At 38.6% G+C, this 27,077-nt stretch overlaps 2 protein-coding genes across 2 annotated transcripts in view; both read right to left on the bottom strand.

The window, feature by feature from the left end:
- Positions 1 to 493: 493 nt before the first annotated feature.
- Positions 494 to 20,493, bottom strand: BBS7 (Bardet-Biedl syndrome 7). Its single transcript, XM_074905143.1, has 19 exons — positions 20,359 to 20,493; positions 19,912 to 19,977; positions 19,152 to 19,214; positions 18,165 to 18,340; positions 17,366 to 17,552; positions 16,619 to 16,691; positions 15,561 to 15,677; positions 14,092 to 14,222; positions 13,276 to 13,360; positions 11,476 to 11,578; positions 10,712 to 10,904; positions 9,114 to 9,188; positions 8,028 to 8,093; positions 6,007 to 6,146; positions 4,876 to 5,040; positions 3,661 to 3,770; positions 3,449 to 3,552; positions 1,842 to 1,965; positions 494 to 846 (listed from the first exon to the last, which is right to left on the bottom strand). The coding sequence occupies exons 1-19, from the start codon at positions 20,392 to 20,394 to the stop codon at positions 710 to 712; spliced, it is 2,151 nt and encodes a 716-aa protein (XP_074761244.1). The 5' UTR covers positions 20,395 to 20,493; the 3' UTR covers positions 494 to 709.
- Positions 20,494 to 20,856: 363 nt separating this feature from the next.
- TRPC3 (transient receptor potential cation channel subfamily C member 3) overlaps positions 20,857 to 27,077 on the bottom strand; it is a 46,788-nt gene continuing 40,567 nt past the window's right edge. Inside the window, exons 10-12 of the mRNA XM_074903900.1 lie at positions 25,425 to 25,508; positions 24,315 to 24,390; positions 20,857 to 21,783 (exon numbers count right to left, since the gene is read on the bottom strand). Of these exons, the coding sequence (XP_074760001.1) occupies positions 21,641 to 21,783; positions 24,315 to 24,390; positions 25,425 to 25,508 (303 nt within the window). The 3' untranslated portion in view covers positions 20,857 to 21,640. The remainder of the gene's footprint in view (positions 21,784 to 24,314; positions 24,391 to 25,424; positions 25,509 to 27,077) is intronic.

Here is a 27,077-nt window from a genome sequence, read left to right as displayed (position 1 = left end):
TTCTTTTTTGCTTCACCTGGGAACAAGGCTCTGCCTCCACAGGCTGGTTCAGCTCTTGCAATTTTAAATAAAAATGAGTGTGAAGGAAGGTGGAGTCTTGAAATGAAGAACAGAGACTTGGGAGAAGCACAGAGGAAGTTTAATGCCATCCACTCTGAACAAGAGCTAAGGTTTAGCTTCAATCAGAGCTGGACCCAGCCTAAAATTCAAAGACTTCTCCCCCTTCTACGCACACACCAGCTACATCAAGTCTGATGCAATTCCCATACCGCTTTCTCCTTGCAGCAGGCAAGTATCGTTATGCACAGCTTACCACACAAATTTCTTCTACCTCTGGTTAACTCTCTGAAACCCAGTTTCTCCACACATTCTTACACCTGGAGAACAGAGCACTACTGCACAGAGGCCTGAACAGTACCAAAAACATTTCTGCAAAAAGGGCTTTTGGTATTTACAGCTAAGCTTGCTTTAGCCATGAAGAACAAACACTATGTACAAACAAACTCCATGCACATTTAACATACACAACAGTACATACGAAGTTGACAGCTGTAATCAGTATAATAATAAACAGAATTAAAACATAAGAGCTGACAGCAGAAACAAAAGAGTAAAGTGGGTTTTTTAAAAAGCGTTTTGGACTTGATATTGAACCACCTTGATTAAAAAAAACAACAAAAAGAAGAAAAAATACTCTGCTTTTTCCTTGTCAGGCTGCAGCCTCAAAAAAAGCAATTAGTCCATCCTGATCACAGCCGTCCAGAATTTCCAGAAGAAGAGGAACTTTAGTTTTCACATTGGTGCCTTTAAATTTAAATTTATCTATGAAGAGATCCGTGATCATGCCTGCAAAGGTAAAATCCCAGGACTTATTATTTGCCTTGTTGTCATCATGAGGTATCTCTCCTTTTAACTCGTTATTATGTACCAACTATTCTAGTTAATTCTGGGTTTAGAAACAAGACTCTTTAAACTTCACGTTTTAAATAATTATTTACTTTTAAACAAACCCAAAATGCTGTTACAACAGCCCAGATTCCAGCTTCATTCCAAAGTGTGTATTTCTGCCTTAGAATTACCCACATCTGAAACACTAGAGCGAGAGAAACTACCACAGGACTCTGCTTATGCTATACATATATATATATGTAGGTTTGTTAAAGCTGGTGTCTGGCAGAGACTCTCTGAGCTGAAAGCTGTACAGGGAACACCAGAGAAGGTTACAGAATTTCATTCACTAAATTACATGATCTATGAGTCTCCCTTCCCACCCCATGGGCATTTTTCTGTTTTATGATGTTTTGTAACAATCTAGTCATTCAATCTGTATATATTGTTAAACACCATCCTGAATTTGAATATGATACTTGATCCTGTCCATAAAGACAAGGATCATCCGAATATAAGAAGCTGTCTATTAAACAAAAAGTAGAATGAAGTCACTTACAAATAATCCTGGTATTTTCATTCTCAGTGATATGCTTTGTGATGCCAAATCAACTTTAGAAATTCTCAGGTGCACAGTTGAGAACCTTTAGAGAGTTACTCAAAGTTTGTAGTGGCATACAAACCAACCATTTTCCATATGTGCCAGGTTTTACTGCCTCACCTTGAACTTCCGTTTTCTACAATCAAAATCACTACGTAAATATGCAGCCTTGGCTGTATGACCAAACAGACAGACGTACTTAAATACCTATTGTGGTCCTGACGCTACCCAAGCATACCCACTTATCAAATCACTTCAGCTCATACTGACTTCACAACTATTTCAGTCACGTCCAGCATGCTCTCTGGAGATTAAGTTGCATTTAAATAAGAAGATGAATTGATCAACAAACCATAAAGTCTCTCAAGATGCGCAGGTTGTCTCTTGTATTCCTCAAGCAGCTGATCTGCCTCTTCCAAAATGCTGCGGTATTTTGGTAGCAGAAAGTCCACATTTCCTTCATGAACTTGTAATTCCTCAAAGACATTTTAAATTATCAGAATTAAGAGTAGTGAAGCATCATAAGAGCATAAAAGTAAGAAGAAATTAAGTTTGGATCTGACAGAAGGAAGTACTTCAGAGACAAGACAATCCCCTTCTTTGAAAACAACTCTTGCTAGTTTAGAAGTGCCTCATTTTCTGGTCTTCTAATGAAAGGCCAGATGTTACTTGTCACTTCATAGACCAGATTCTCAAAATCCTGCGTGTTACAGCTTCCAGCCCTGAATACTGTCAGAGCAGGATCAGGCCACAGTCCAGCCCCCATAGACTCAAGCCAAATGAAGGCTCACAGCCTTCACATCTTCATTTTTAGTAAATTCCTAGAAAGTGTAGTTCATGCTAAAGTCTGAAAGTAAAATTATCACTCAATTTGCGACAGCAAAAAGTTTTAAAGACCTCTTCTGAAATGCCCCAGTCTACTGTCAGACCAATTTAAGAAGGTTGATAGTATAGATCTTTTTAACACCCACAGAGACTCTTCTCTTCTAGACTAAAGGTAATTGTGCTATGCATTGTGAGTCTGCTGGGATAACAGCTTTCATCAATCATCCCATTATTTTACTGCCTATGAATAAGTTATCCAAAAAATGAGTGACAAAAAATTCATCAACAAAAGATCTGCTGCCTAAAAAAAAGCCTAAAACAAGCAAGATGTGCAGCATCATTATTATTGCACAAATATTACAAGCATTAAGAATAAATTGTCTATTATACTCTACCTCCCCAGTTTGCCAAATCAAGCCTAAGTAAAATAATTCTGGTAACAATAAAAGATACACACTATTCTCATCGGTAATCAGTTTTTCCACTAACTAAAGAGCTCTGACAACTAGTATTTGACTCCTCCAAAGGACAAGAAATAATCAGTTACCTATTTTCATCTCCCTCGCCCTCAAAAAAAATACTAAAAGAGAAGATGCAAGTTTTGGACGGGAAAATCCTGGCTATTGGAAAATGTCCGAGAACTGAGGCAAGTTGCCTAACTGGTAGCTCCCAGTCTAACTGCTGAGGAGAGTATTAAGCAAAAGATTAAAAAAGCAGGTAATTCAAAAATTATGACACGCTGGGATGAAGTTCCAAAGCAAGGAAGTTGCACCTGGCCTGGATGATCATCCCCAGATCTAAACAACTTTTAAAGGTTAGTGGAAAGAGACAAAGAAGGAACTGGAAAATAACAGCAGGCAAAAAGAAAACATTAGACGATAAAGCTGGCTGCACCTTCCATCTGACTTAAGCATCCTCAACAACAGTCAGTAATCCTACATGTTATTCACTAGTTATATAGCAGGAATGGGAATTTTCCTGGAAAAGAAGTCTGTTCTCCTCGGTAATTAAAATACACATCCTGGGAACAGGAACAGAACAGATACCAGTATGACACACATCTGACTTGAGCCCTACAGCCTGATATCTGACAACATAATCCCCCCCAAACCCTTCCATGGAGTTCAGACTTACTCTCAAAGCATCTATTAAGTGAACCTTCTTGGCCAACAGCTGCTGATACTCTAATTTAGGGTGGATAAGCTTCAATGTGTGCCTCACAGATTCTTCATTTATGTCTAGCAGGGAGTCAAAAAGAAATCCAACAAGCAAGTGAATAGCACATATTCTGTTTATAAGAATATAAAATGAAGTCAAGGATAACAAAATAGAGAAGCAAGTTTTACCATATGATATGTTGAGATTAATCTTCCTTTTAGTAGCTTCTTTGGAAAGCACATCTTTTAGGATGGATATTGTAGAAATGTTGTCAGACTTAAAACATCCTTCACCTTTTCTGTACAGCAAGAAAAAATTCAAATGAACAAACTTGAACACACAGGCATGCATTAGATTTGTCCCTACGTTAAAATAGAAGGCTGTATATTAATGCCCAAATCAAAGAGAGAAACCTCTATAGAGGTCATAACGACTCTCCATATATCAGGTGGCTGTATACACACCTATGATATTCCTGCCCTCCCAGTGTAATCTTGACAGAGAACAGTTTCAGTAAATAACACAACGCAGTAGACACAAGTCTCAGCTATACAAAGCAGTTATCTTTACTGTATGGCACAAAGTAATCTTACAAGTAGGATTTCTGCCTGTATTCATTCCATGAGTTTTATCATCGTGATACCCTGAAGCCAAACAGCAAGCTTCAATACCAGAAGGAACAAAAAACACTCTCCCCTTCCCTCCAAAAATTTGCTACCCAACAGTTCTCTACATTATGAGTAGACAACATGTACAAGTAGGCTGGGAGCAGGCTGCAGTCTGTATATTACAACTACTTTCTCCCCACTTTACAGTTCCATTTTCAGGTGAATGTATATAATTTGCTGAAGGAAGATATAACTAACTAATTTCAGAACAGAGAAATAATCTTGAATACAGAAATAATAATTTCCTACTATAAATTGTAGAAAAAGGTTTTCAGCCTAATGCTTATCACATTTTTGTTTGCAGGAGTATTAAATGCCTTTTAAGTTATTTCTGCTCCTCAATACAAAAAAAAAAAAGGAAGTTAGAAAGCAATAGGCATTACACAATAATTTCACTATATTAGTTAGCTGTGTTCTTTACATTCTAAAAGCAAGCCATCATCTTGAAAATATACCAAGCCTTTTCTCCCTGGCAATTTTGGGGTTTAGACCAACTTCAAGAGAAACTTGATTAAAGTTACAGACCTCATCATTACTGGATGGTGATCACCCCGGTAATGTTTGACAATCCTTTTTATAAAAGATTTCTGTTCTCTTTAATGGGAATTTTGATGGAGGTGGGAGTGGAGAGGGGACCAGTAATACGTGTATGAAATGGTGCCTGCAGGCTGGTCAGGTATGAAAAACACAAAAGCCCCTGCAAAGTCACACTGTGCTTTAGTAATTGTATCTTACCTGTAAGTACTTTCAAGCTGCGTACCCAGGAACGTGTTCTGAAAATAAAATGTGATACTCTCTCCAGCAGGAGTCTTTTCAGGCACTTCAGGCAAGCAAAACACAACCCACGAGTGAATTTCAGCAAAACTGAACTGGCCTTTGAGCGTCAGTGTATTCACGGGTCTATGACATTATGAAATTAAGAAAAAAAAAAGTTAACAGTTATGAAGGGGGAGCACTGTTGAGTGCACTGGTTATCTGTATGAAAAAAAGTTTAGTTCCACATGGTGGTTTCCTTTTAATCAACATCCTGTAAAAAGTCAGGTATCTCACTAAATCATGATGTATTGCAGATTACAGCTACTTTTCTGTATTTCAACACAAAAAGTTACATGTACATTCAAGTTTTATCTCTTAGTAGGCATGTCAGAACTGGAAGAAACCAGTTGGAAGGTTTTGATGTATCCCATTTCAAGTTGTTAAACCTGAAACTTAGGACAAACAGCAAATATGACTAAGAGCCTCAACAGTCTCCCATGCTGTAAACCACAGATAGAGCATTTCTATCAAGAACGAGGCATAATGGAGCTTATTTGCACATTGAGTAAAATCATTTGGTATCATTTGTTCAATCCTTCAGTGTTGTTTTGAAGCAAGCAATACCTTGGTGGCAATACAGTATGTTAATTGAGGGTGGGGAAAAAATCAAGTAGAAATTGCATAAAATAGTAGGTTCCTAACAGAGAGATAAGGGGCAAAAGAAGCCTTGGCTCAGATTTGGAGCCAAATTAGCTGTGGGAAAGAATTACAGTAAAAGGGTGGAGGGGAGAATGAGGCTGAAACTGGAAAGACTGCGGTTACTAGAGAGTTTCCTTTCTACCACACCCTCAGCCCTACTAACACATGGGGCTGCACTATAACCCAGTCAGTAAAATGAAAAATAACCTGAACACAAGGGTAAAGAATGGCAAGGAAAGCAGGAACTCATTAAATCCGCATTTTCTGTCAGAAAAAAACATAAAAATGGAACTAAAGGCTCAAAATTGTAGGTTAGGAGTTAGAAATGACATACTTAAGAGTAAACGGTGTTTCAACTGGATTGTGTCAGGTTTTCAAGAGAAAAAGGCATTGATTGTTCTTTGCAAATACCTGTTATGGTCAATAGAATGAGTTCTCTGATGAAGTGAAAGTGGTTTAATTTGATATTGATGAACTTGGCAGGTTTTTGGTTGAATTCTTGGAGTTACATATGCTTGAAGTGTCCCGTACTGTCCTTCAATCGATCGAACCTGCAGCAATAAAAGCAGAACACACAAAAAAGAACAAAAGGGAAAAGATTAATTTACCATGATTTGGAAAATCGGTGGGTATTCAAAATATGTTAAAGAAAGATTGTAGTACTTCAAGAATATTCAGACTACTGTACTGACTTGATAGGGCCACTATAAATAGAGCAGATCAAGAATGTTTTAAAACTTGATGAAGTAGTGTCCAATTAAGTGCTGCTGTATTAGATGAATGAAATATTAAGAAAAGAAACCTCGCTAACTTACTTTCTGATCAGTCAAAATAAAAAGTCTGTAACTTGCTTCTAATTCTTCAGTGGCCCCTTTTTTTTTTTTTTAATTAAGGAAAAAATACATTCTGCAGCAGTTGGCAGCAAAAAATAGATCAAATAATTTAAAAGAGTAAATTGAATTTCAAAGTATGCGATCATCCTTTTATAACAATCAAAGTTCTTCCTGATCTATTTTTGAAAAAGTTCAAGTCTCAGAATACCAAACAGGAAGGATGTACAAACACATTCAAGACAGAGGACACACTCTCCACACCCCTGAGGACACAGCAATGCATCAGGCACTCCTCTGCTGAGACCAGCTACTCCAACTGCACTAAGTCTGCCACTCAACACAGCATGGACAAGAAATAGGAGTGTCCCACCTACAGCACCAACACAGCCATCAAAGAAGGCAGAAGAGCTACTGGAACAGCTTTATACAACCAAAAGAGCAGACTGGACTTCAAGTACAGGTTTGCTTTAGAACCTTGACTATATCCCCTATTTTATAGGGTCTCAGAACTGAAAAAACAGTGTTTGGCAGGAAGAGGTCGACTTCAATGTTTTCAATAAAAATGTTAGTAAAGAGTTCTCTTTGGAAATAAAATCACCGAGACTTAAAATTTGTATCGCCTGCATGCGCACAGACGAAACACAAGCTCCACGTGGCAGGTGTAAAACACTTCAGATCCTCAATGGATGGCAGCGAGGTGGCAGCAGAACCTGCACAGATCGAATCCATCACATCAGGATCCAAATGCAAGAGTGACAGTACAGTGTTCCAACGACACACTGCACTATGATGACACAAAACAGAAAGTTTATAAATGTTTTTAGTGGGAGACTGAAAAAAACCACCCTCTTTTTGTGTATTGTGAATGCATTTGATTGATTTTTCTTGTGTCACTTACTCTTTACCTAGTAATTTTAGTATTAAAGGTGGCCAGGGTCATATTCCTAAATTAAAATAAGAGAATTGAGACACAGGGAGATAAAGTGACCTGCTCAGAACCAATAAGCACACAAACAGCATTTCTTAAGAAGGGGACCTGGGAAATAAGAGTCTTAATTCTGCACACTAAGTCCAATATTGCAAACTCACCAAAAAAAAGGATAACCACCCCCAACCTCCCCATATTTGATACATCTCACACAGGCTTAAATTTCTAATGATAATCTTTTGACTTGAGAGTTTTAGATAAATAAACACATATCAGGTTAGGAGGCTGCAGTGTTAGGCAACTACATAAAGAGAAAACCTAGAGCCAGTGTGCATGTTGAGGATTTTCCTAATTATGTTTTCCTTTATTCCATTATTCCCCCTGGTTGTAGCCACAAAACATGTGAATTTGGTGGATCATTAAAAAATCACCCACATGTCTAGTATAGTGAGCATGGAATGACCGGATTTGCTTCCTCTCCAAAATACAAATCCAGTCTACACTGGGAAGTAGCCAGGTAATGTAACTTCCTTCAAACACTTCCAAGGACAAACAGTGCCAGAACCTTCTCTCCCACGCCTCTCTCCACTTCAAGTTCCACACACTGTCTCCAGAATCAAGTATTTTCACAATCTGTGATTTTCCAACTCCTTTCATTCAAAGCACTTTACCTTAAGTTCAAGTCTTGTAGTATTTGCTTGGCATCGGTAGGTTGCAAGGAGAAAGTTGCTATTTGGCTGTAAACAGCAAAAAACCCAGAAAAATAATACAAAACAGGTCAGTGGATTCAGCAAAGTTCTACTGGTCTGTTTTAACCATAGGCATGTACAGTAAAGTTTTTGCTGTTTATGTACAGCTATTTTACAAAAGTTAAATACAAAAAAGTATTCTTTGGTTCGCTTGAATATTCCAATTAATTTTAATTATGGTAGAATTTTTTTTAAAATCTCTATATAAGGAGAAATCAACTGAAGCCTCTTATACTTTTTAATACCACCATAAAAATTACATTGGTATCTACTTTTCATCTGAAGAATGAACATCAGCCTGCCCCACTCATCTGAAGTACTAGTCCAAGATCCAAAACCTAAAGTAAGATCAGTAAGAAAATACACCACCCCCCCACCCCACCCCCCAAATTAATCATTACAAATTACAAGAAACTTAAAAGAGAAGGTTGATTTCGGAAAGCTCCAGGGTAGACCAATGTTGTTCAAATTTCTTAAAACTAAAATACTTAGAGGATCATTACAAGAAAAAAAGACTTCACAGAAAATTTTCATAATGCTAAGGTAGTTTCTGGATTTTCCTCCTGGCTCTAAGCATCATTAGTAATTCTGTACATATGAAGTTTACAATTACTATATAAAAAAATGCACTAAAAAAAAGCAGATTTTTCGTGTTCTAAAGTGATTTTTAAGAGATGAACTAAGTAAGAAATACAATGTTCTTTACCTCAAGTACTCTAAAGTAAATCTGGCAAATCCAGAGAATACAGCAGTACTGAATGTGTCTTTTACATTCCTGATCAAGCAGGAAAAAAACCCAAGAGAGCAGTTGCTCTCGGATCCTTTGCCTTATGTCAGGACCTGCCACTAACTCCTAATTCTGCAGTATGTCTAATGAAGCTGAGCTCTTCAAAATTACCAAATGAGTAGTTTAAACTCAATATATTTAATATTACAAATATATAAATCCAGTATTAAGAGCTTTCATCATGCAATCTCTACAAATATAATCTCCTTTGTTTCACTTACCTCAGAATCACAGCTGCTAAAACTAACAACAGCAGAATTTTTATCCACATCCAGCAAGTCTATTGGGACATCACTCTGCGGAAGAGGAAGGAAGAGTAAGAGCTTAAGTTCTGAGTAGCTTCTAGTGCATTCATCCTTTAACTGTCATCAATTATTTTAATAAGGGAGAGGCAGTGACTGCTTCAGCCAAGAGGTAAAAGCCTAACAGACAAGCAGTTTACTACTTAATCCCAGAGTAACATGATGATCTTTCTCTTATTCTGTTATGGAGTCCTGCACTCTTGTGTGACTGGCTTACAACAACTTCAGTGTAAGATGTATAAGATCTTTCAGACATGAAGGTATATTCACATCTTTCAGACATAAGAGTACACTTCATTCATATGCATGAAGTATATTCACAATTGAAGTATTTCCCTATTTTAATAGAGAGATTACAATATTAATTCAAGAAACCAAGGATCATATCACATAATTATTAATGATCCTTTTACTTACAGTAACACTTCTGACACAGACCACTTCTAATCCGAATGTGTTTTCACTAGAATTAAATCTAACACTGTTTTAAAAATGAGATTAAAGGGTATTAGAATGATTAAATACTTGACTTGGTTCTGCTTTATAACTTCACAGAAGTGTCAGGAATCATTGATAAATATGCAACATACTTCCAAAAAAATATTTTTAAAACAATTTTATTGTTTCCTCACAGCAGAGGAATTCCAGATACTGCTTTATATTTCTTTAAAGAAAAAGCCATAAATTCTAAACTCTACATTAAGTTCAAGGCTAGATCAAACAATTTCATTATTCCTCACTTAGCCATGGAAACAGCAGATACTATCGAGCTGCAAATTAGCTGTAGCTTAGCACTGCTCTAATAACATCCTTAATAAAAATAAAATTTTTATTAAGAAGTGAAGAGTAAAATCCTACAGTAGTCCTGTCCCATTTGTTATAGCAAATTCACCTCACAAATTCCTCCTTGTCAAATTTTTCTCCCCATGCATATCCCAAAAGAAGGTAATTCAGTACCACTCCTCTTTCTGACTACCAAAGATAATATTAATTCCAGCTGATGCAGTAGGAGGAATAACTAATTAAGGTTGTTCTACTTGGCAGGACTATTTATGACCAACTGCACACAAATCAAATGCTGTTCCACACTGAGAGTGAACAGGTGCCCATACCAGTCTAAAATCACTTTTCCACTACACAGGATATTCAACTGGAGAGCAATAATCTGCACCTCATTTAAGATTTAGTGAATTAATTACTGTTTAAATAAAGAGGGACATGCAAAAGCAAACACAAAAGTTATAGAAATCTGTTGTACATCAAGGATTCTGGTCTATTTTGATAGTGCAATGTTCCTCTGTTCAATAAAGGTTTAAGTTGTATTTGTTCCCTAACAAGCATTTACAACAGTGACTTAAAACATTGCCAGGCTATACACTTTGATTCCCTCTTAGAACAATTCAGACATTTAAACCCCCATATATTTAAGATACTATAACTCAGCTTTTTCAACTAGAAAGTCTCTGAATGTTCTATTTGTACATCAAGAAAGCCAACAAGAACAAACCCACACTCACCTGTACCAGAACATTGTCTATAGCTGTCTGCACCTCCAAGATGAGGCTGTAGCTAGCATCATCCTTATTTAATGTAAACTTATCATTCACACTAAATGCAGGTACTGATGAAACAGCAGTACTGGACTGAGAAGACTGCTGGTATTTTTCTCGTTCCTGAAGTACTTTCATCTGTAAGTGTTCCAATTCATTCCTAGAAAAGGGAAACCACATATAATGTCTTAAAAAAACCCAACTATAAAAGCTGCCCTAGAAATTAGGTAGATTAGGCTTGCAAGGCAATCACGTTTATCTTCTGTCCACAATTCTCCAACCAGAAGTGGTTGGTGACTCCCATTCCACATACATAAAAAAGATAAACTATTAACTGTATCACATGAAAATGTAGATACTACTGTACCTTGCCAAAAGAGATTTCCAAGTGATGGGAAAAGACAACTTTTTTCCTTCAAGAGTACAATGCATTTTGAATTATATGCTAGTGATTACTTTTCTCCCATCATTTAGAAGCTACAAGCGGCATGGAAGAAGGGAATCTTATCTTGCTGATACTGAGGAAGAAGGCATTAAGACATCATCATGTGAAAGCAAGATAGAAAGAGACTGTGAAATGAGGCTGCTATTCATTTCTACTTTGAAAAAGCTTGATTCTACTTCTAGATACATTAATGATATAGAAAAGCCAGTGAGATAGGAAGGAAAGATGATGTTTCAGCTTTTAACATTTCAGTTCTTCCATTTAAATTTCTTTCTAGTGCAATTACCTTAAGGATGAAATCTTGCTCTGCATTTCTTGACTTAATTTTAGTTCTTCACCTGATCCACCTTCTCTATGGACAGGTTCTGTAGTCAGTCCTGTCAGCCAGCCTAAACCAATATATGAAGTTTATATTCCTTATAAGCTCTAAAGAAAAGTCTACACTCAGCTTTTGTATGTGTGGAGTGATGTTTGTTCCAGATACTGGGTGGAGAGAATCAATATTTTAGTTTAATCCTTTCTTTGAAGGATTAATCTAGACACTGAGCATGATTTTTTATGGGTTTCATTCTTAACTTACAGATTGGAAAACATTACTTATTCTTTTTCATTAAGTACTTTGAGCAATGAATCCCTCTGTGGCAGTTTTTAACTGAGTGCTTCAATTTTTTCCCACCTATGTTTTTCTGAGAACACCTTTAATAATTGACAGGACTATAGTTGAAACCAGAACCAAAAAAAGTTGTGCAATGTGTTTATAGCAAACTGTATGTTGCACAGTGTGCTCTGAGACTGAATGCTACTGGTTTAAGTGGAAAAAATAAATCACATTTTTGTTTACTTAATTACATTTACTTATAAAAGCAAACACTAACTGACTACATCCTGACATCTCAGGTATGATATGCAGACTTGAATGGGTGCTTACAGCTCTAGTTACCTCATATAATGCATGCAAACAGTAAGATAGCATTATTATAAAATGCACCATAAAAGCTGACATGTCCACAGTCTTTCACATTTCTTAGCTATCTACTTCAGGTATCAAGAAGGCCCAGTAATGGAGCATGAACTTTAAAAAAAGACCCACAGAAGTCCTACGCTGCCAGGCTTCAAATATAGCTTTTGGTGCCCTAAGCACTACTTTTCCTGATCTGCCAAAATACGCCAAACTCAGTCTACTGCACATCGTACCAGAGTTTCCCTTTGAAAACCCACAGGTGAATATGGGCTTTCGCTTTTTTCTTTCTTCTATGATTCACGAGTCTTTATAACATTGCCACTAAAAGAAGCCACAAAGTACTTTTGCCACAGTATTGCTGCAGCCTGTCATACTAAAACAATCCATATCTGGTGAGGTGTAAGAGTCTTTTAATCATCCAAAGACCATTTAAAAGAGGCACTTGAACACCCTTACTTCTCAATGACTGACTGAGAATTGTATCTTGACAGAATACATGACTTTGAATATGAGAGGTTTCAGTAGGCTGAGTTTTTAGCACTGCATATAACCAAAGATAGAGAATTCGCAGTACTTTAGCTCCCAGCAGTTAACATATGCAGCATGTTTATCATGGCCTCTGTGACAGTCAGGCCAGTAACTCAATTCCTACAGAGGGGCTGCTAAGACGCCTCACATGGGGAAGCTTTATTTTCTCCCAAAAGCGAAATCAACCCGATTTAAATCCCTGTGAAGCTGAAAAGGAAGTTATGTAAAAGATGGGAAAACCAAACTAAAAAAGCATGTCTATAAATATTTTTAATGCCAAAAAAAAAATAAAATTCCTTCAGACATATGATTTCATCAGTTAGGCAGCAGTCTACACCAGAGAATAACCAGCCTCTGTGTTACACAGCAGAACACATTATAAATATCTTAAAATATAAAACCATAGTTTAAGTGTAAGAAACTTTTTTAAAAGAGTGTAAATATTACATTTGAAGAGAGATTTTCAACAAAATATTACACTGGTCCCAATCAGTACAAAACTTTTAAGAGATGTGAGCTGCACTAACAACATAGCCTGCTCCATTTTCATCATTTCGCCATATGCAACATTTACTGAGTAAATGATATGAAGCTTACCTGAATATGTGGATGCTAAAATTTCATCATACCCATCTTTTCCTACACAGCCGCCCTGGATTGATGCGATGCTCTCTGACAAAGCCTTGAAATAAATACATTCAAGCAGAGGGAAATATCACTGCACTCATTTTAGAAATGTGGGGGGTTTTGTGAGGGTTTTAAGGGTTGCACTCCTCCTTTCACCTGCATCACAAAACACCTACCTAGAGGCACATCATCTAGACCTACAAAAGAGTAAACTAGCTGGTGACTATCACAGCTAAATCGGGGTGCTTTAACAAACCATTCCGATTTTACTCTGCATAACAAAGACATTCAAAAGCAGTTTAAAGCAAAACACTGATGGGTAATATTTTTCAAGCAGGAATTAGTAATCTTGACTGAAGGTGGAAATAACTGCTATTGGTTCAAATCTACTCTTTTTAAACAATTCATACCCAAAGTAATTACGCTCAGTAAAGTCCTGACAGCTTACATTTATTATTTTACATGTAAAATACAGGCTATACACAACATGGGGTTGTTTTTTCACTGGGAGAGAAGCACTGTATTAGGTTTCACCCAGGAGAGACTTCAGTAGTCAACAGAGCCAGAACTTTAACATACCCTCTACGCTATTTTGATTTTTGCTCAAATCAGGACTGTTTCACTTTTGGGTTCATAAATATTAGGATACTGATTTGACGTTCATACCGTCAACATTATAGAGCTCATTTTAGTAGTAATGATCTTGTAAATACATTAAATTCTGAAATACATTTTAAAAAAAAATCATTTTGCCAGCAAAGAAGAGTATGATGAATGTGGGCTTACATGGTCATATCGGAGGACAGGATCATCTGCACTCTCAAAGTTATAGATTTCTAGCACTCCATCATCTCGTCCCACAAGTAATTCTTTAACTCCATCTCCCAGAATGTCAAAACTATCAACACATAAGATACCTAATTAAAAGGAAAACAACGCAGTTTACTTGACCTTTACTCGTTTATGACCCAATAATACACAGGACACATTCAGTTACATAGAAAGAGATTCGTCGTGGGCTTTTAAGGTTTTATTAATGCTATTTCGGGGTGAGTCCACTGGAGGGCGGAAGTCTCTCACCCGAGCCTGAGATTCAAGATTGTACAGCGGGTTTTTCAGCAAATAATTTACCCTACAGTTCCCTTGGTGAAAAGCACTGAACAGAGACCCCTCTGATGTTCAGACAGTTTACTTTTGAGGGGTGTAACCCACTCCTCCCTTGTCAAACATTTCCCCAGATGAGCTATTTGTCTGTCCACACAATAACTTTGCCAGTTGAAGAAGCAAGCATTCTTTGTTTCCCAGAATGAACTTACAGCTACTGGTAAATGGATTACTATGAATTCTGGCTAAAGTAACAGGAAGAGGGTTCTGACTTGAGCCAGAGCTGGACCAGGTACTGCTATCTGACATGTTAGCGGACAAGCCCACTACTAGCACATGTGGAACCAGCCTATTATGACAACTATTCGTGTTTGCACAGGACAGACAGGGTCTAAAAGAAGGAAGAATCAGTGAGAGAGTTTGTACACAAATTAATATGAAAAACGAGATGGAATTTAACTTCTACGACTCCTTCATATTCTATATGAAGAACAAGGACATGCTAGGAAGCATTTCAATAAATTAATTTAGGGATAGCTTTTATGAAATAATAAAAAAATATATTATTCCTGGTCTCCTGCTTTACAAAGGAGTATGAGCTAATACATGCTGCAGAAGGCTAAAACAGGGAAAGTGTCGTACTGTGCTCTGATCAGTTAAGCCTCATAGTGAAGCTTTATTTGAAAGCCTTATTCCATCTTCAGACAAAACCCCTTATAATGGCTTTTTAAAAAAAAAGAAGAAAAAAAAAAGTCTTGCAGGGAAGATGCTAACCTTCCCTCTGAAGAGACCTGAAGACCAGTGAACATCTGAAAAAATCTGGCAGGTACATTTACACTTAGTCACCAAAATGATAAAAGCCGCAAGTAATCATATATGAATCAACACTGTTTTACAAATTCCACTTTAAAAATACTATAAAACCAAAAGCATACTAAACTACTGGAAATAACCCAAAGAAAGACAAACTGATTAGAATTATTTATAAGAAAATCAGAACGAAAGAGAGCTTACTCATACTAGTATTGCATACTGACATTAACTGCAATATGCCTCCAAAGTATCCATGAATAAGATTTCTTGATTATTATACTTGCAATTATACCTCAGATGTGCTGGAAAGCTAAACAGTGAGAGACTGAGACACATACCTCCTCTCTTTTTTTCATTTCCAATTTCCCACTTAGGTATAGGCTTGGAACCAGTAATCTGAGCAAGACCCAGTTTACCATCAGAAGTTCCATACACGATTTCTTCTCCAGAATCACCTGAACACATAAACTGAATTTAGAATTGATAAAAATCAAGTACACCAACTGAAAAAATGTGAAAGTATCGTGTAGTTACACTCTACAGCCCAATGGAAAAAGAAAATACTAGCATTAGTGTTGTGTAACAGACAGTTAGGCTTTAAAACCAAAACCAAATACATGAAAACTGCACCTGTTCTGATAATTTCTTCATGGCTATCCCTCTTCTGTGTATGAATGCCCCCCCTGCACTGGAGTTCTATCTAAAAACCATTCATAAGCCAGTACTTCAATTTCAGCAAAGACAGGCTATTAAATTGCCTTTACTGAAGAGAAACAGAGAAATTCATTCTGAACATGCATCCAATAGTGAATGTTGTGCCAAGATTTAAGCAAGTAAGAACTACTTTTTCAAACCAGCTCTGAATGTCATTGTCACACAATGTAATGGAAACTAAATTAAGACCAGATTAACACACTAAAGCGATTTCTGTTAGGTGAGAGCAGACCAGCAAGAAGGATGATCAAACTATTTTAAGCTTGATCCTTCCACAGTTTTAGTTTATGTGAGCTCTACTCAATATTCTCATCCATCCATGGACAGATGCAACAAGTGATTCTAGTTATGGGAATCCATGTGTAAGAGAAACCCAAACCCAGCACTTTGACAAGGCCCCCAAAAGTCCAGTTTGTATTTACACAATGAGACCACCTTATATCTCACTGCTCTTGTAAGAAGCTTTCAATTACCTGTAAATAGAATCTAGAACTGCCTAGAAGTCATTTGCTTGTATATATATATATTTTTGTAAGACATGACTTCACGTAGTTTTCTGCCACATTTTTAACATCATCTTAGAAATCAAGGCAAAATATAATTAACAAGTACAAGCAATAAAATCTTAAAAGTATCATAAAATAACAATATTTAGTTATGTGTATATTCAAAATCTTGTTACCCCCATTTCCATTGTTTAGAGCAAGAACAGTAGGTGGTCCAGGAACCTCTACTTGATACAGTAAATCAGATCCCTAAAGAGCAAAGAGAACTACCTTGAATGAGTGTTGTAGAAAACAAAACAAAAATCCAACCAAAATGAAAAAAAAACACAAAAAAAACCCCAAACACCAACCACAAACCAAACGCCCACAAGCATAAGGACAAGATTATGATGGATAATGGTAAGGGATATGCTTCACTTATACAAACTCCGAATACATATGGGAGAACCATTTCTCAGCCAAAACAGGGTGAAGTTTATATAAATAAAACACAGGATTCTTGAAATGTGTTATTATTAAAAATAATCTGCAAACTTGTGTAGCAAATAAATTTGTTAAATGGCTCAGACTTGTCACAACATTAATTTGTGAGAGCAAGAATTTCCAAACTGATAAAGACTTACACATTTAATTCCCTTATGTGAGCACTTCTAGTTAGAGGGGACCAATTTGTTAACTACTTCCACCTATAAATTCCAAAGCCTATTTATAGAGGGTTTACTAATCCTCACTTTGCAAGTTTATAATCTTGATTTTACATTAAAAAAAAAAAGTACCAGCATTACAGATGGTAATGCTGCCAAATAAGATACAACATACTTATCCTTATGATGTTTAAGACATGCTGATGTGCTGATACCCTTAAGAATCAGTCAAATTCTGTGGTATCAATACATAAAACATAAACAAGCGAGTATTTTAACCTGTAAAACTCTGAGGACTCTATCCTGACATGCAAGTACCGGTGTGATGCAATTCACTTTATCTACAGGAAGACAGAGAACGTCATTGATTTTATCTCCTGATAGGTAGTAGTGCTGGTCTTTGCAGTCGCAGTAATGGTTATAGATATAGCTCGCACACAGAAAGAGATCTGCTCCTGAAACATGCCTGAGAAAAAGAAAACATTTCCTGTAGCATTCTCCCTGTATAGTTACAGTGACAGCCTTCTAGCCCTACTATATGCATGCACTACCACTTGCAGATTCAAGGCATTAGTGGGCCCCACAAGCTGTCCTGGCTATTAAAAACCAAGTTTCTGACAAATGCTAAAACCACATGATTTCTATAGCTGTATTTCCTACTTGGTCTTCACATAAAATCATAAGAATATCTTTATAGAAACATCATTAATAAATTTTGATGATATTAATTTTTCTCAAGCTGGTTTATATACGGCAGCATTCTACAACACGATTCAAAAAGAAAAACAAAATATTTGTTCCTGTTCTCCTACAGGAGAGGTATATAGACATAATCCCAGCTTCCCTCATCTGCATTTGCACTGATGAGAGTGACTCCAGGCCCCTCCCAAGCCCCCCTACACTTTCTAAACTTCACCATGATTTTCTAAGTTCCTTCCTACATGTCACAACACAAGCTAAAGCTGGGTTGGCACTTCGTGTTACCGACCACCATACAGTAAGGTAAAAAAGGATTTAATAAAATCATAACCTAACAATCTGATACAGCTGTTACAAAAATTTGAAGTATCATACATACATAGCTTTGATGCTTTCTGTGAGGTTAGTTTCAAATGAAAGAAACTGCTTCCCTCTTTTTGTGAAACCTCTAACTTCTGACCCTGTAGCCACAAAAATTTTCTCTTGTGGTGTATTAAGAGCTCCTCCCAACTCCAATCTTGCAATTTTTTGGCCTGGCAGGGTCTTGAACACTGGCTGTAAACAGAAAAGCAATTTTCATCATCACAGTATTGTAGGTATGGTAACCTTTTAACATAAAGAATAATTAATTTGCTTTACAATTTCTGCCAAAACTAAGGATAATACAGATTATATGCAGACATTTTTCTTCAGAATCACACAGCAATCAAGTATTTTATAAATCAGTAAATATAAACACTTGTAAAATATAATAAATTAAGACTTTATTATTTCAGTGTTATTCATCCACAGGAAATTTCAGCACTGCTAGTAGCTGTAAGTTTTTTGTTTGTGGGATTTTTTTAAAAGAACATAACACACATGCACTCACTCCCTCTTACGTATTGCGTTCTTATTCCAGAAGACTACACAGATTTCTCTGTAATGCTGTAGAGTCCTTATGAGCTGACTATGAGCTTCCTCAAGAGGAAAAAAATAAGTTTTTATCGTGCTAGGCATACATCTAGGCTCATAAATAGCAATTGCTTTGAAAATCCTCTAATGTAACTTAGTGAATCATTGCAGGTTTCTGTCCAGACACAGTACCTGAGTACAGGCTTAAGCCCAACTGAACTGCAGAGCAAGAGGCATTAAACTGACTTTTTTTGTGATGATATACACTAGTGTCCGACTCTACAACCGTGGAGAACCGTGTGCTTGTCCAGGCATGAGATCAGCACGGCCGCATCACAGCTAGGTATCAGTCCACAGCTCCACCTAGACACATTCCACAGATACCTTATTTCCCACAACAACAGAAACACACTTTCAAAGTTAAATAGGAAGATTTAAAAAATAAAACTTTAAATGGTACGTTTCCACTTACCACAGCTTCCCCTTTTTTTATGCCAAAACATGTAACGACCCCATCCTGATCTCCAACAACCACCTTCAAAAGTATAATACATCATTATTTTTTATTACATGCATAAATAGTTTTTTTAACTACGCTTTTCCTATGTTAATTATGTTTTCCTGTATTTAAGTACTTTAAATTCCACAGTACTTAACTTACATAGCTATATGTAAAAAGTAGATAAACCGCTATAGATAAGATTATCTATAGTCCCTAGTCCGTAGTCCTTTAGGACTAAACCTAAGAACGGTAATTCACGCCATTGCATTTAAAATCCTTTTTCTGCTTTTAGTTGTGAATGCCAGCAACCAGCAGGGGGAACACTCCAGAAGAGCATATTTGGGAATAGTTGTATTTTCATATTGAGAATTTATTATTAAAAAAAAAAAGCACTGTTATTTCTATTGTGTTCTCCTAAGGCTCCTTAGCTTGAACTTGTATTAAGGAAAATTAAAAAAGAAATATTTCATCTATGATTTGTTAGCAGAACAGAAATCGAGAAATACACAAGAACTTCCTCGCTGTTTCAGCGACGCCTTAAATTTTGCAAATTCCTCATTGGTTCTGAAAGTGTTCCAGAAACAAATTCAGACTTTTTTTTCTCTACTTCTTTCAAAAGTTTTCCACGAAGTTCCAAGAATCTGGTTCCAAAGTTTTTCCCTATAACGTACTAGCTAAAGGAACCGAGAAGAGGGCTGCTGACCGGCCCCGCGCTGCCGACAGCCGTTACCTTCTGGGTCGCCTTGCGCCCCGAGGCGGGCAGCAGCCTCATGGTCTTCTGAGCCGTCACCCCCACCTGAGGAAGACACAACTCTCATGGAGCACGTCCCGGCGCCGGTGGCCGAGCGCACGGCAGCGGAACGGGCCAGGAGCACGGCTGAGGGCTGGGAGGGGTGAGGGGGGGCGCGATGCCGCGGGGCCGGTGTGCCCAAGGAGGGGGCGTCCCAGCCCTGCCGCGGCCTGCCCGGCCCCGCTGCTCAGAGCACCCGGACCCTCCTTCGGGCTTCTCACCGGCCCCGCCGCCCTCGCGTGGGGCCGCCGGACGGCCCCTCACCGGCCGACAGCCTCGTCTCGCCTCGCCTCGCCTCGCCCGGCCGCCCCCGCCCGTTCAGGCCGCTCGCCGCCGGCCCGGGCCGCCCCCCGGGGCTGAGGACACGGCGGTGCCGCCCGGGCGCACCTGCAGGTAGTCCACGCGGGCCAGGCTCAGCTCCATCGCGCCGGCGGGAAGCGGATCGCGGGGAACGGGCCCCGGCCCCGGCCCCAGCGCACCCGCAGCTCCCGTTACCGCGGCAACCTCCGCCGGCGGCCGGCACCGCCCCGAGCCGCCTCCCCCCCATTGGCTGCGCCTGACGGCGAGGAGGCGGGGCCGCAGCGGGGCGCGGCCCGCGATTGGGCAGCGTCTGCCGGAGGGGGCGGGGCCCAGGGCGGCGAGCGGCCCCGGCCTCCAGGGAGCCGAGCCCGGCCGCTCCTCCCGCGGAGGGTCTGAGCCGCCCCCAGGGCTGAGCCGCCGCCGGGCGGCCCAGGCTCTGGGAAACGGCCTGGCGGGGCAGGGCCGGGGCCCGCAAAGGCAGCCGGCCCGGCCCGAGCGGTGGCTGGCCGGTACCGGGTCCCACGCGGCAATTCAGACTGTGGTGCCGAACCACCGGGACGAGAGGGAGGATCAGTAAAGTAGGAATATTTTATTTAACAACGAAGCGTCGGAGGCATTGTTTAGAACAGAGTAACAAAATACCAGCCCTGCACCGAGTCCGAGTTTTAAAAAAATCATTTCTACCACATAAAGAGTAGCTTTGGACTGAGTTCACATGACCTTCCAGAGTTGTTTGTTTTTTTTTTTTTTTAAAAAAAATCTAATCCTTCCTCTAAGTAAACTGAATTAAGAAAGGGTAGTTGTGGATACGTGTACAGACATCCATGTTAGTGCTACTACAATTACAGTCACACTTACCTGATTTTCATTAATTCCTTGTAATCATACCATGAGTTCTCAGCTTATACACATTACTAGCATCACTAATAAAGGACAAAGATTTCAAGTAATTTTCCACTGATTTCTAGTTGATTTATGGTATTATTAAAATCTGATTCATACTCAGTTGCTGCAAGGAACAGAGTACTACGCTGTATCTTATTTTAATTTTTTCTGGCAAATTTAGTGCAATTTAGAATTCTCAATATGTATTCATAAACCTGTTAAAATATCAGCAATTCATACCATTATACCTTTTTAATGCATAAATGCAAAAAAAAATTATGATATGCTTTTAGACAATTAAAATTAAGAGAGTGATCATTCTGTGGTGAGTTAATAAAATTTCCTAAGACTAAATTCCAGAGAAGCTGTACATAAAGTTATTTAGTGCTAAAAATCTACAATACATTTTTCAAGTATAAGATACTGAAATATTATTGCCAATAAATAGTTGTGCTGTAGTCAAAGCCATGTTTCCTTTGTTGACTCATTCACATCTCAACATATTAGGATTTAATTTTTCACTGAGTTTATGTATTAAAATTGCCAACTCTTCTGTTGCTTGGGACTTATCTTCCAAAAGTTCGTAGCGAAGACTGGAAATATCCTGCTTGATTTCCTTTAATTCACCTGTATTAATAATTGGAAAAAATGCTTGTTAGCAAAGTTTAGAATTCATTCAATACTGTTCTGTTAAGTCACATCAGTGCATATTCTAGACAATTATCTCAAAATATTGATGAGAGCAGGTACAGGGGTGGGGCAGAAGGCTTTACCTCCTCTTCATTCTCAATGAGATGAGTGTGTCTCCACCCCTAAAGGTATTTTAATAGTCCACTGAATTCTAATGTTGTGCTCCACGTGTATACAGAACATCAAAGATTCAGAAAGCACTTTACAAAGGTTAATGAATTAATCACGGCAACACTGCTGAACAGCTGGTAAATATTAGTATCCCCCATTTATATAGAGAAAAGGCAGAGATTTTGTCTGAGGTGATGTGCCAAGATCACACAGAAAAAGTGTGGCAGAGCTGGCAATAAAACTCACAGCTTCTGAGTCTCCTCTTCCTTACCAATATCCTTTGAATTAGAAAAAGTCAACCAATTTAAAATTATGTTACAATTTGACACAAGTACAAAAAACACATTTAAAAGAAAACAACTGTCAAGGCCAGCCTCATAACAAGCAATGGCATGTTTTCCATTATAGGATATTCAGTTCAAGAGCAGAAGCTTTTCAAAATACTCAAATAATTTCTTCCAGCAAGTGTGAGGTATGTGAATTCTCACACAGTATCCACTGCAGGAAATTATTTGTCACGTATGAAACTAAAGACTACAAAACAATATCTAAATTCTCTAGTGATGCAGAACAAGGAAATGTCCCTAGACTTAGTTTAAAATAGCTGCAGTACACAAGAACACATAAACTTTCTATTTAGACTATATCAGACTTCAAAAATTACGTTCAAAGGCTGCGTCTATTCTTTGGGTACCAATGAGATGGGCACGATGCAGCTGAAGACTGAGGTTCAGGGGTTAGTTGACTTGCTCAAAGTGGACTTTCCCCTAAAAAATTGGTGATAAAGCAGGAACCACAATGTCCATGAACCATGCTGCTTCTGCACCGTCTTGCTTATCTAAACACATATATGCCAATACCAAACAGGCGTTGGGGAATTGGAGACTTGTATGCCCCTGGCACTGTTGTTGAGAGAACAATCTTTTCATCAGTCACTAGGTAGACGATTTCCCCATCACAGAACAGAACAGGAGAAAAGCAATGAGAATTCAGGAGAGGGGCACACTGACAGGAAGACACTTTTAGAAGCTTCTCTGCTGCTTTTGTCACGAGCTCAGCTCTGTACAGGCCGCTAAGGATGGGGAAGACTTGGGAGAACAGTCAATGTACAATGCTGCCGTTTGAAGGCACAGAGTGGGATTTAATTGGTATCCTTTTCTACTCCCTGCTTCTTGCTGCAAAGAATTACAGGTAAGCAGAGAGTAACTAACAAGCAAAGTAAGCGCTATGCTGAGCGAGTAGCCTGTTCAGGCCCTTCACATCACATATGCATGCAGCCACCCCGTGCTTCCATGTCAGTAAAGGCTGTTCTGATCCCAAGCTGTTCATCACTGCACAGCAGCTGGAGAGCACAAGGCCGCCAGCAGAGTGGCTTGGGTAAGCGATCCCGGTGCACCGACACCCAGATCAGAAGTACTTATGGCTAAGCAGGTATGTTTTTCTGCTGGCAGTAACAGATTTCTTACTGGCTGAACCATGATAATTATAACCTCCAGCCTACTGGGAAAAAAACCACTACTGGGGTGTTACATTTCCAAGAGCAGAGTCAGCCCTGGAAGGGACATCATTCTGTTGCCTGACAACCTTTTTAGCTAGAGTGCAGAGTAACTAACGCCCCTTGTTGTACACACCTGTATTATTTTGTTTGGGGACCTGCCCAGAGCTCGAGTTTCTTTTTTGGCCTGTAGGCCTGTGTTTCACTCCTGGAAGCTGGACAGCATTTGTCTTACTCTCATCCCAATGGGGAGTTGGGGTGTGCACCTGGAGCAGGCACCCCTCATCATTACTGGGGATCTTCTGCACCGTCAGCAGACACCAAGCTCAGATCCATCGTTTCTCAAAAGATCTCCAGTCGCACACTGAAGCAGTGCCTACAGTTGCCATTTTTCTCACCATGCAGCTAACTCTATGCAGCTTTGTTTAATAATGTGCAACTTCACAGATGAATATTCTACACAGCTTTATGAAGGAAGGTAATACCACTAGTTCATAGTGTAAAGTGGTAAATTGTGTGGTTAGCTGAATGAAACAGAGAAAGATGTCCTGCAGCTCTGACTGGGGCTCTGGAAGTCTGAACACAGATTTCCTCACAAATTTCCTCTGTAACTGTGCATCACGTTTGTGCTCTACTTTTCCACCTAAGCAGCACATAATATTTCTCAGTTCTACTTCTTTGGTCCTATTTACCCATTTTTGTTTTCACAGGTATACTTCCACTACTATCTATCTGAGTTCAGTGCATCTGAAGTAGAAATAAACCCTCTTTTTACCTGAAACCTCCATGTACCACCATAATACCAGTTCCTAAAAGGTGAACAAACTGTCTCTGAATATTGCAGATGCAGACTCTTTCTTACCTTCATTTACTTCATCATTTTCTTTGTCCACTTGTGCTTTCAGAACATAACGTTTTATCAGTCTTTTCATTATTTGCTGCCAGATGGAAACAGTTATATCATCAGGTGAGCATTTATAATTAAACACTACTCACTTTTTGTTCTTAACTATTTCCCTCACATCTGTTTAAGTACAAGAATGAACAGCCCCAGATCAAGCAGTTGCCTCATACGGGCTTTTTTGGTGGCACGCTAAGATTCACCATTACAAGAAAGCACCTTCCTCATCCAATTACCTCTTTTTTTACAGAGCACCACTACTTTTTGTAGGGAACAGGACAATAGGAAAATATGTCCACACACACCTAATTTAGGCTTTAAGTATGTTCAGAATAGGTCTACTCTTTGTTAAATGCAGTTCATATGTAAAAGGATATGTAATAGTAAGAGATAAATATCTTTTAAAAAGAAAGACAGAAAAGTTGAGATTTTACAATATAACAGTGCAATGTCAGCTGTAAAGGATTTATTAAGGATATTATTTTTATACTGTAACTGTGTTCCTTGTATGTACTAATATTCTTGTACTGTGTTACCATACCTAATCTAATGTAGCTCATCTAACAGAATTTGCACAGGTGCATTATACGCATTCAACATTTTCACTAGGGGAACAAGAGCTCCTATTTAGTCTTTTATTTCTGAGCAGGAAAGATGACAGGAAGGTAATATCTGACAGACTCCTCTTACCAGAAAGGAGCATTCCCACCTGCAGGAATGCTGAATGTCACATCTCAAATCACAAGAAGAAAGGAAGGGAAAGTAATGATAACCTAGCCAGCTCAATGCTTTCACCACATCCCTTCCCCAGAAATCAATTTCAGATGTTTGCTTCTCACACTTTCCAAACCGGGACATCAAAGGAAAATGTAAGTTTTGTATGGGCTAGTTTTTAAACACTTCAAATAATAGGGCTTAAACATTAACTGTCTTTTTTCCAGTAGCATCCTGGAATTAAATTTCTACAGGTTTTCTTTATCTGGTGAAGGCAAAATGTACTTGAGATACAAATTCTGCTAGTACCTTCACACAGTTCCATTACTCAAAACAGTGACCACTGTATGTACTTACCTGATAGCGTGTCGGCTGATTGAGAATGCTGTTAAAACTGTGTGACTCAAAAACTCTGGAGTTCGACTGAGTGAAAAGGTTTAACTAGGAAGAAATAGAACAAAATTAAAATATATTATGAAACTCACAGTTAGAATTCAGCTCCATTTTTTTTTCCTTGAAGACATCTTGGAGATGTCTCCATAGTCACTATATCTGAGTATTATTTCCAAAAAAACTGAGATTGCTTTGACTTATTTGTTGGTTTGGGGTTTTTTTTAAACACTGATAATTTTAGCCATCCACTTCACAGCGCAGCTTCAAAGCAAATGTGCTCGCACAGCTGAGGAAATAATGAATTACGACTTGGAGCCAGGGATGAGTGGCCAGAGTAAGGAGAGACTGTCTGAACTGGCTTTAACATAGAGCTGTTGTGGATCTGCACTCTTAAGCATAATATTAACTATAAATACATGCTCAAAACTATTTCTGCCTAGTTTGAAGTGGTTTTTCAAAGCACCATTTTCAGGAATAGTAATACATTTAGAAAAATGGTCATTGTTCAATTATTCAAGGATCATTAGTTTTCTGCATGGCAAATTAAAAGTCACTGAATCAATGACAACTGACGTCTCTGGTGGGGTAGGGGAGAAAACTAAAGCCAACCTGCATCTATCTAGTAAGTTTGATGCTTTCTGTAACTGTCGTGGGGTTTGTGCCTATACTGCATACAGTCTGTCACTTAAGCTGGGCCACAAGTGGGCTTTTTTACCTACTCCAGGTTGCCCACCTTTTTGTGGGCAATGAGGTATTAGCCCAGCCACCATTTTTATTAGGGAGTGGGACAGGAGTTACCTTTGCACAGTAATACATAGTGTGCTAGCTCAGCCTGACACAGAGGAGGCTGTGGGCTTCCTTTCCCAGAGAAAAAATAATTTGGTTTGTAGTTCAAGAAAACTAGCTCCATCTGACCTGTCTCAGCAGTGACCCAGACAGGATTTTGGTTCTTCAGTGATTTACAGTCTGATAGCATACTGCTTTATGATATGATATGTAAGCACTACTGAAAGTTTTGTTATAAAAGTGTATTTTAGGGTGTTGAGATTTCTTTGTTTTTTTAAACACTGTCTGTACAGTGACTGGAGAGAACTCATGAAGTTCAGGCACTCAGAGCACTAGAGAGCAAAAGATGAGCAGTCAGCACCAAAAAAGTGCTTGCAGCTAAACTGATTTAAATTGACATTGACCTGTATCTACTTTCACTACCTACAGAAAACCGGAGAAAATATTTTCTTTACTGAAGATTCAATACTACCAACAGCTCAAAAGTCCTAGGCTCCAGAGATCTTTCAGAAAAGATGACTAGACTCAACATTTCTGATAATTTACAGTAAAACAAATAAAAATTATTTTCAACCTATTGCTTTCAGTCTTTGTAATACACAGGGCCTTGAGCCTAACTTATAAAAAAAGCTACATGTATCATCTTTAACCCATCTGTGCCCCAGTTTGCCATCACTAAAACAAGGGGAAGTGTTCTCTAATTCTCACAAGGGCATCATGACACTGCATTCCACTTACATTTGTAAAGAACATTTAGGTACCCAGATTTAGAATGCCATGGAAGTGCTGAAGTTTATTATTACCACCACCACCACCCCCTTTCATGTTGCC

The sequence above is a fragment of the Athene noctua genome, chromosome 4 (assembly GCF_965140245.1).
Source record: "Athene noctua chromosome 4, bAthNoc1.hap1.1, whole genome shotgun sequence".
Taxonomy (NCBI): Eukaryota; Metazoa; Chordata; class Aves; order Strigiformes; family Strigidae; genus Athene; species Athene noctua.
Note: the sequence above shows the minus strand (reverse complement) of the source record. Positions and strands in the feature narration are given on the sequence as shown.

What these genes read in the sequence shown, in the direction of transcription:
- BBS7 (XM_074905143.1), bottom strand. Translation starts at nt 20,394, where the DNA reads ATGGAGCTGAGCCTGGCCCGCGTGGACTACCTGCAG. An exon ending in TAAAAAAAGGGGAAGCTGTG is followed by an intron (nt 18,341 to 19,151) that starts GTAAGTGGAAAC and finishes TTCTGTTTACAG; the next exon opens with CCAGTGTTCAAGACCCTGCC. An exon ending in CTACAAGACTTGAACTTAAG is followed by an intron (nt 6,147 to 8,027) that starts GTAAAGTGCTTT and finishes TTATTGCTGCAG; the next exon opens with GTTCGATCGATTGAAGGACA.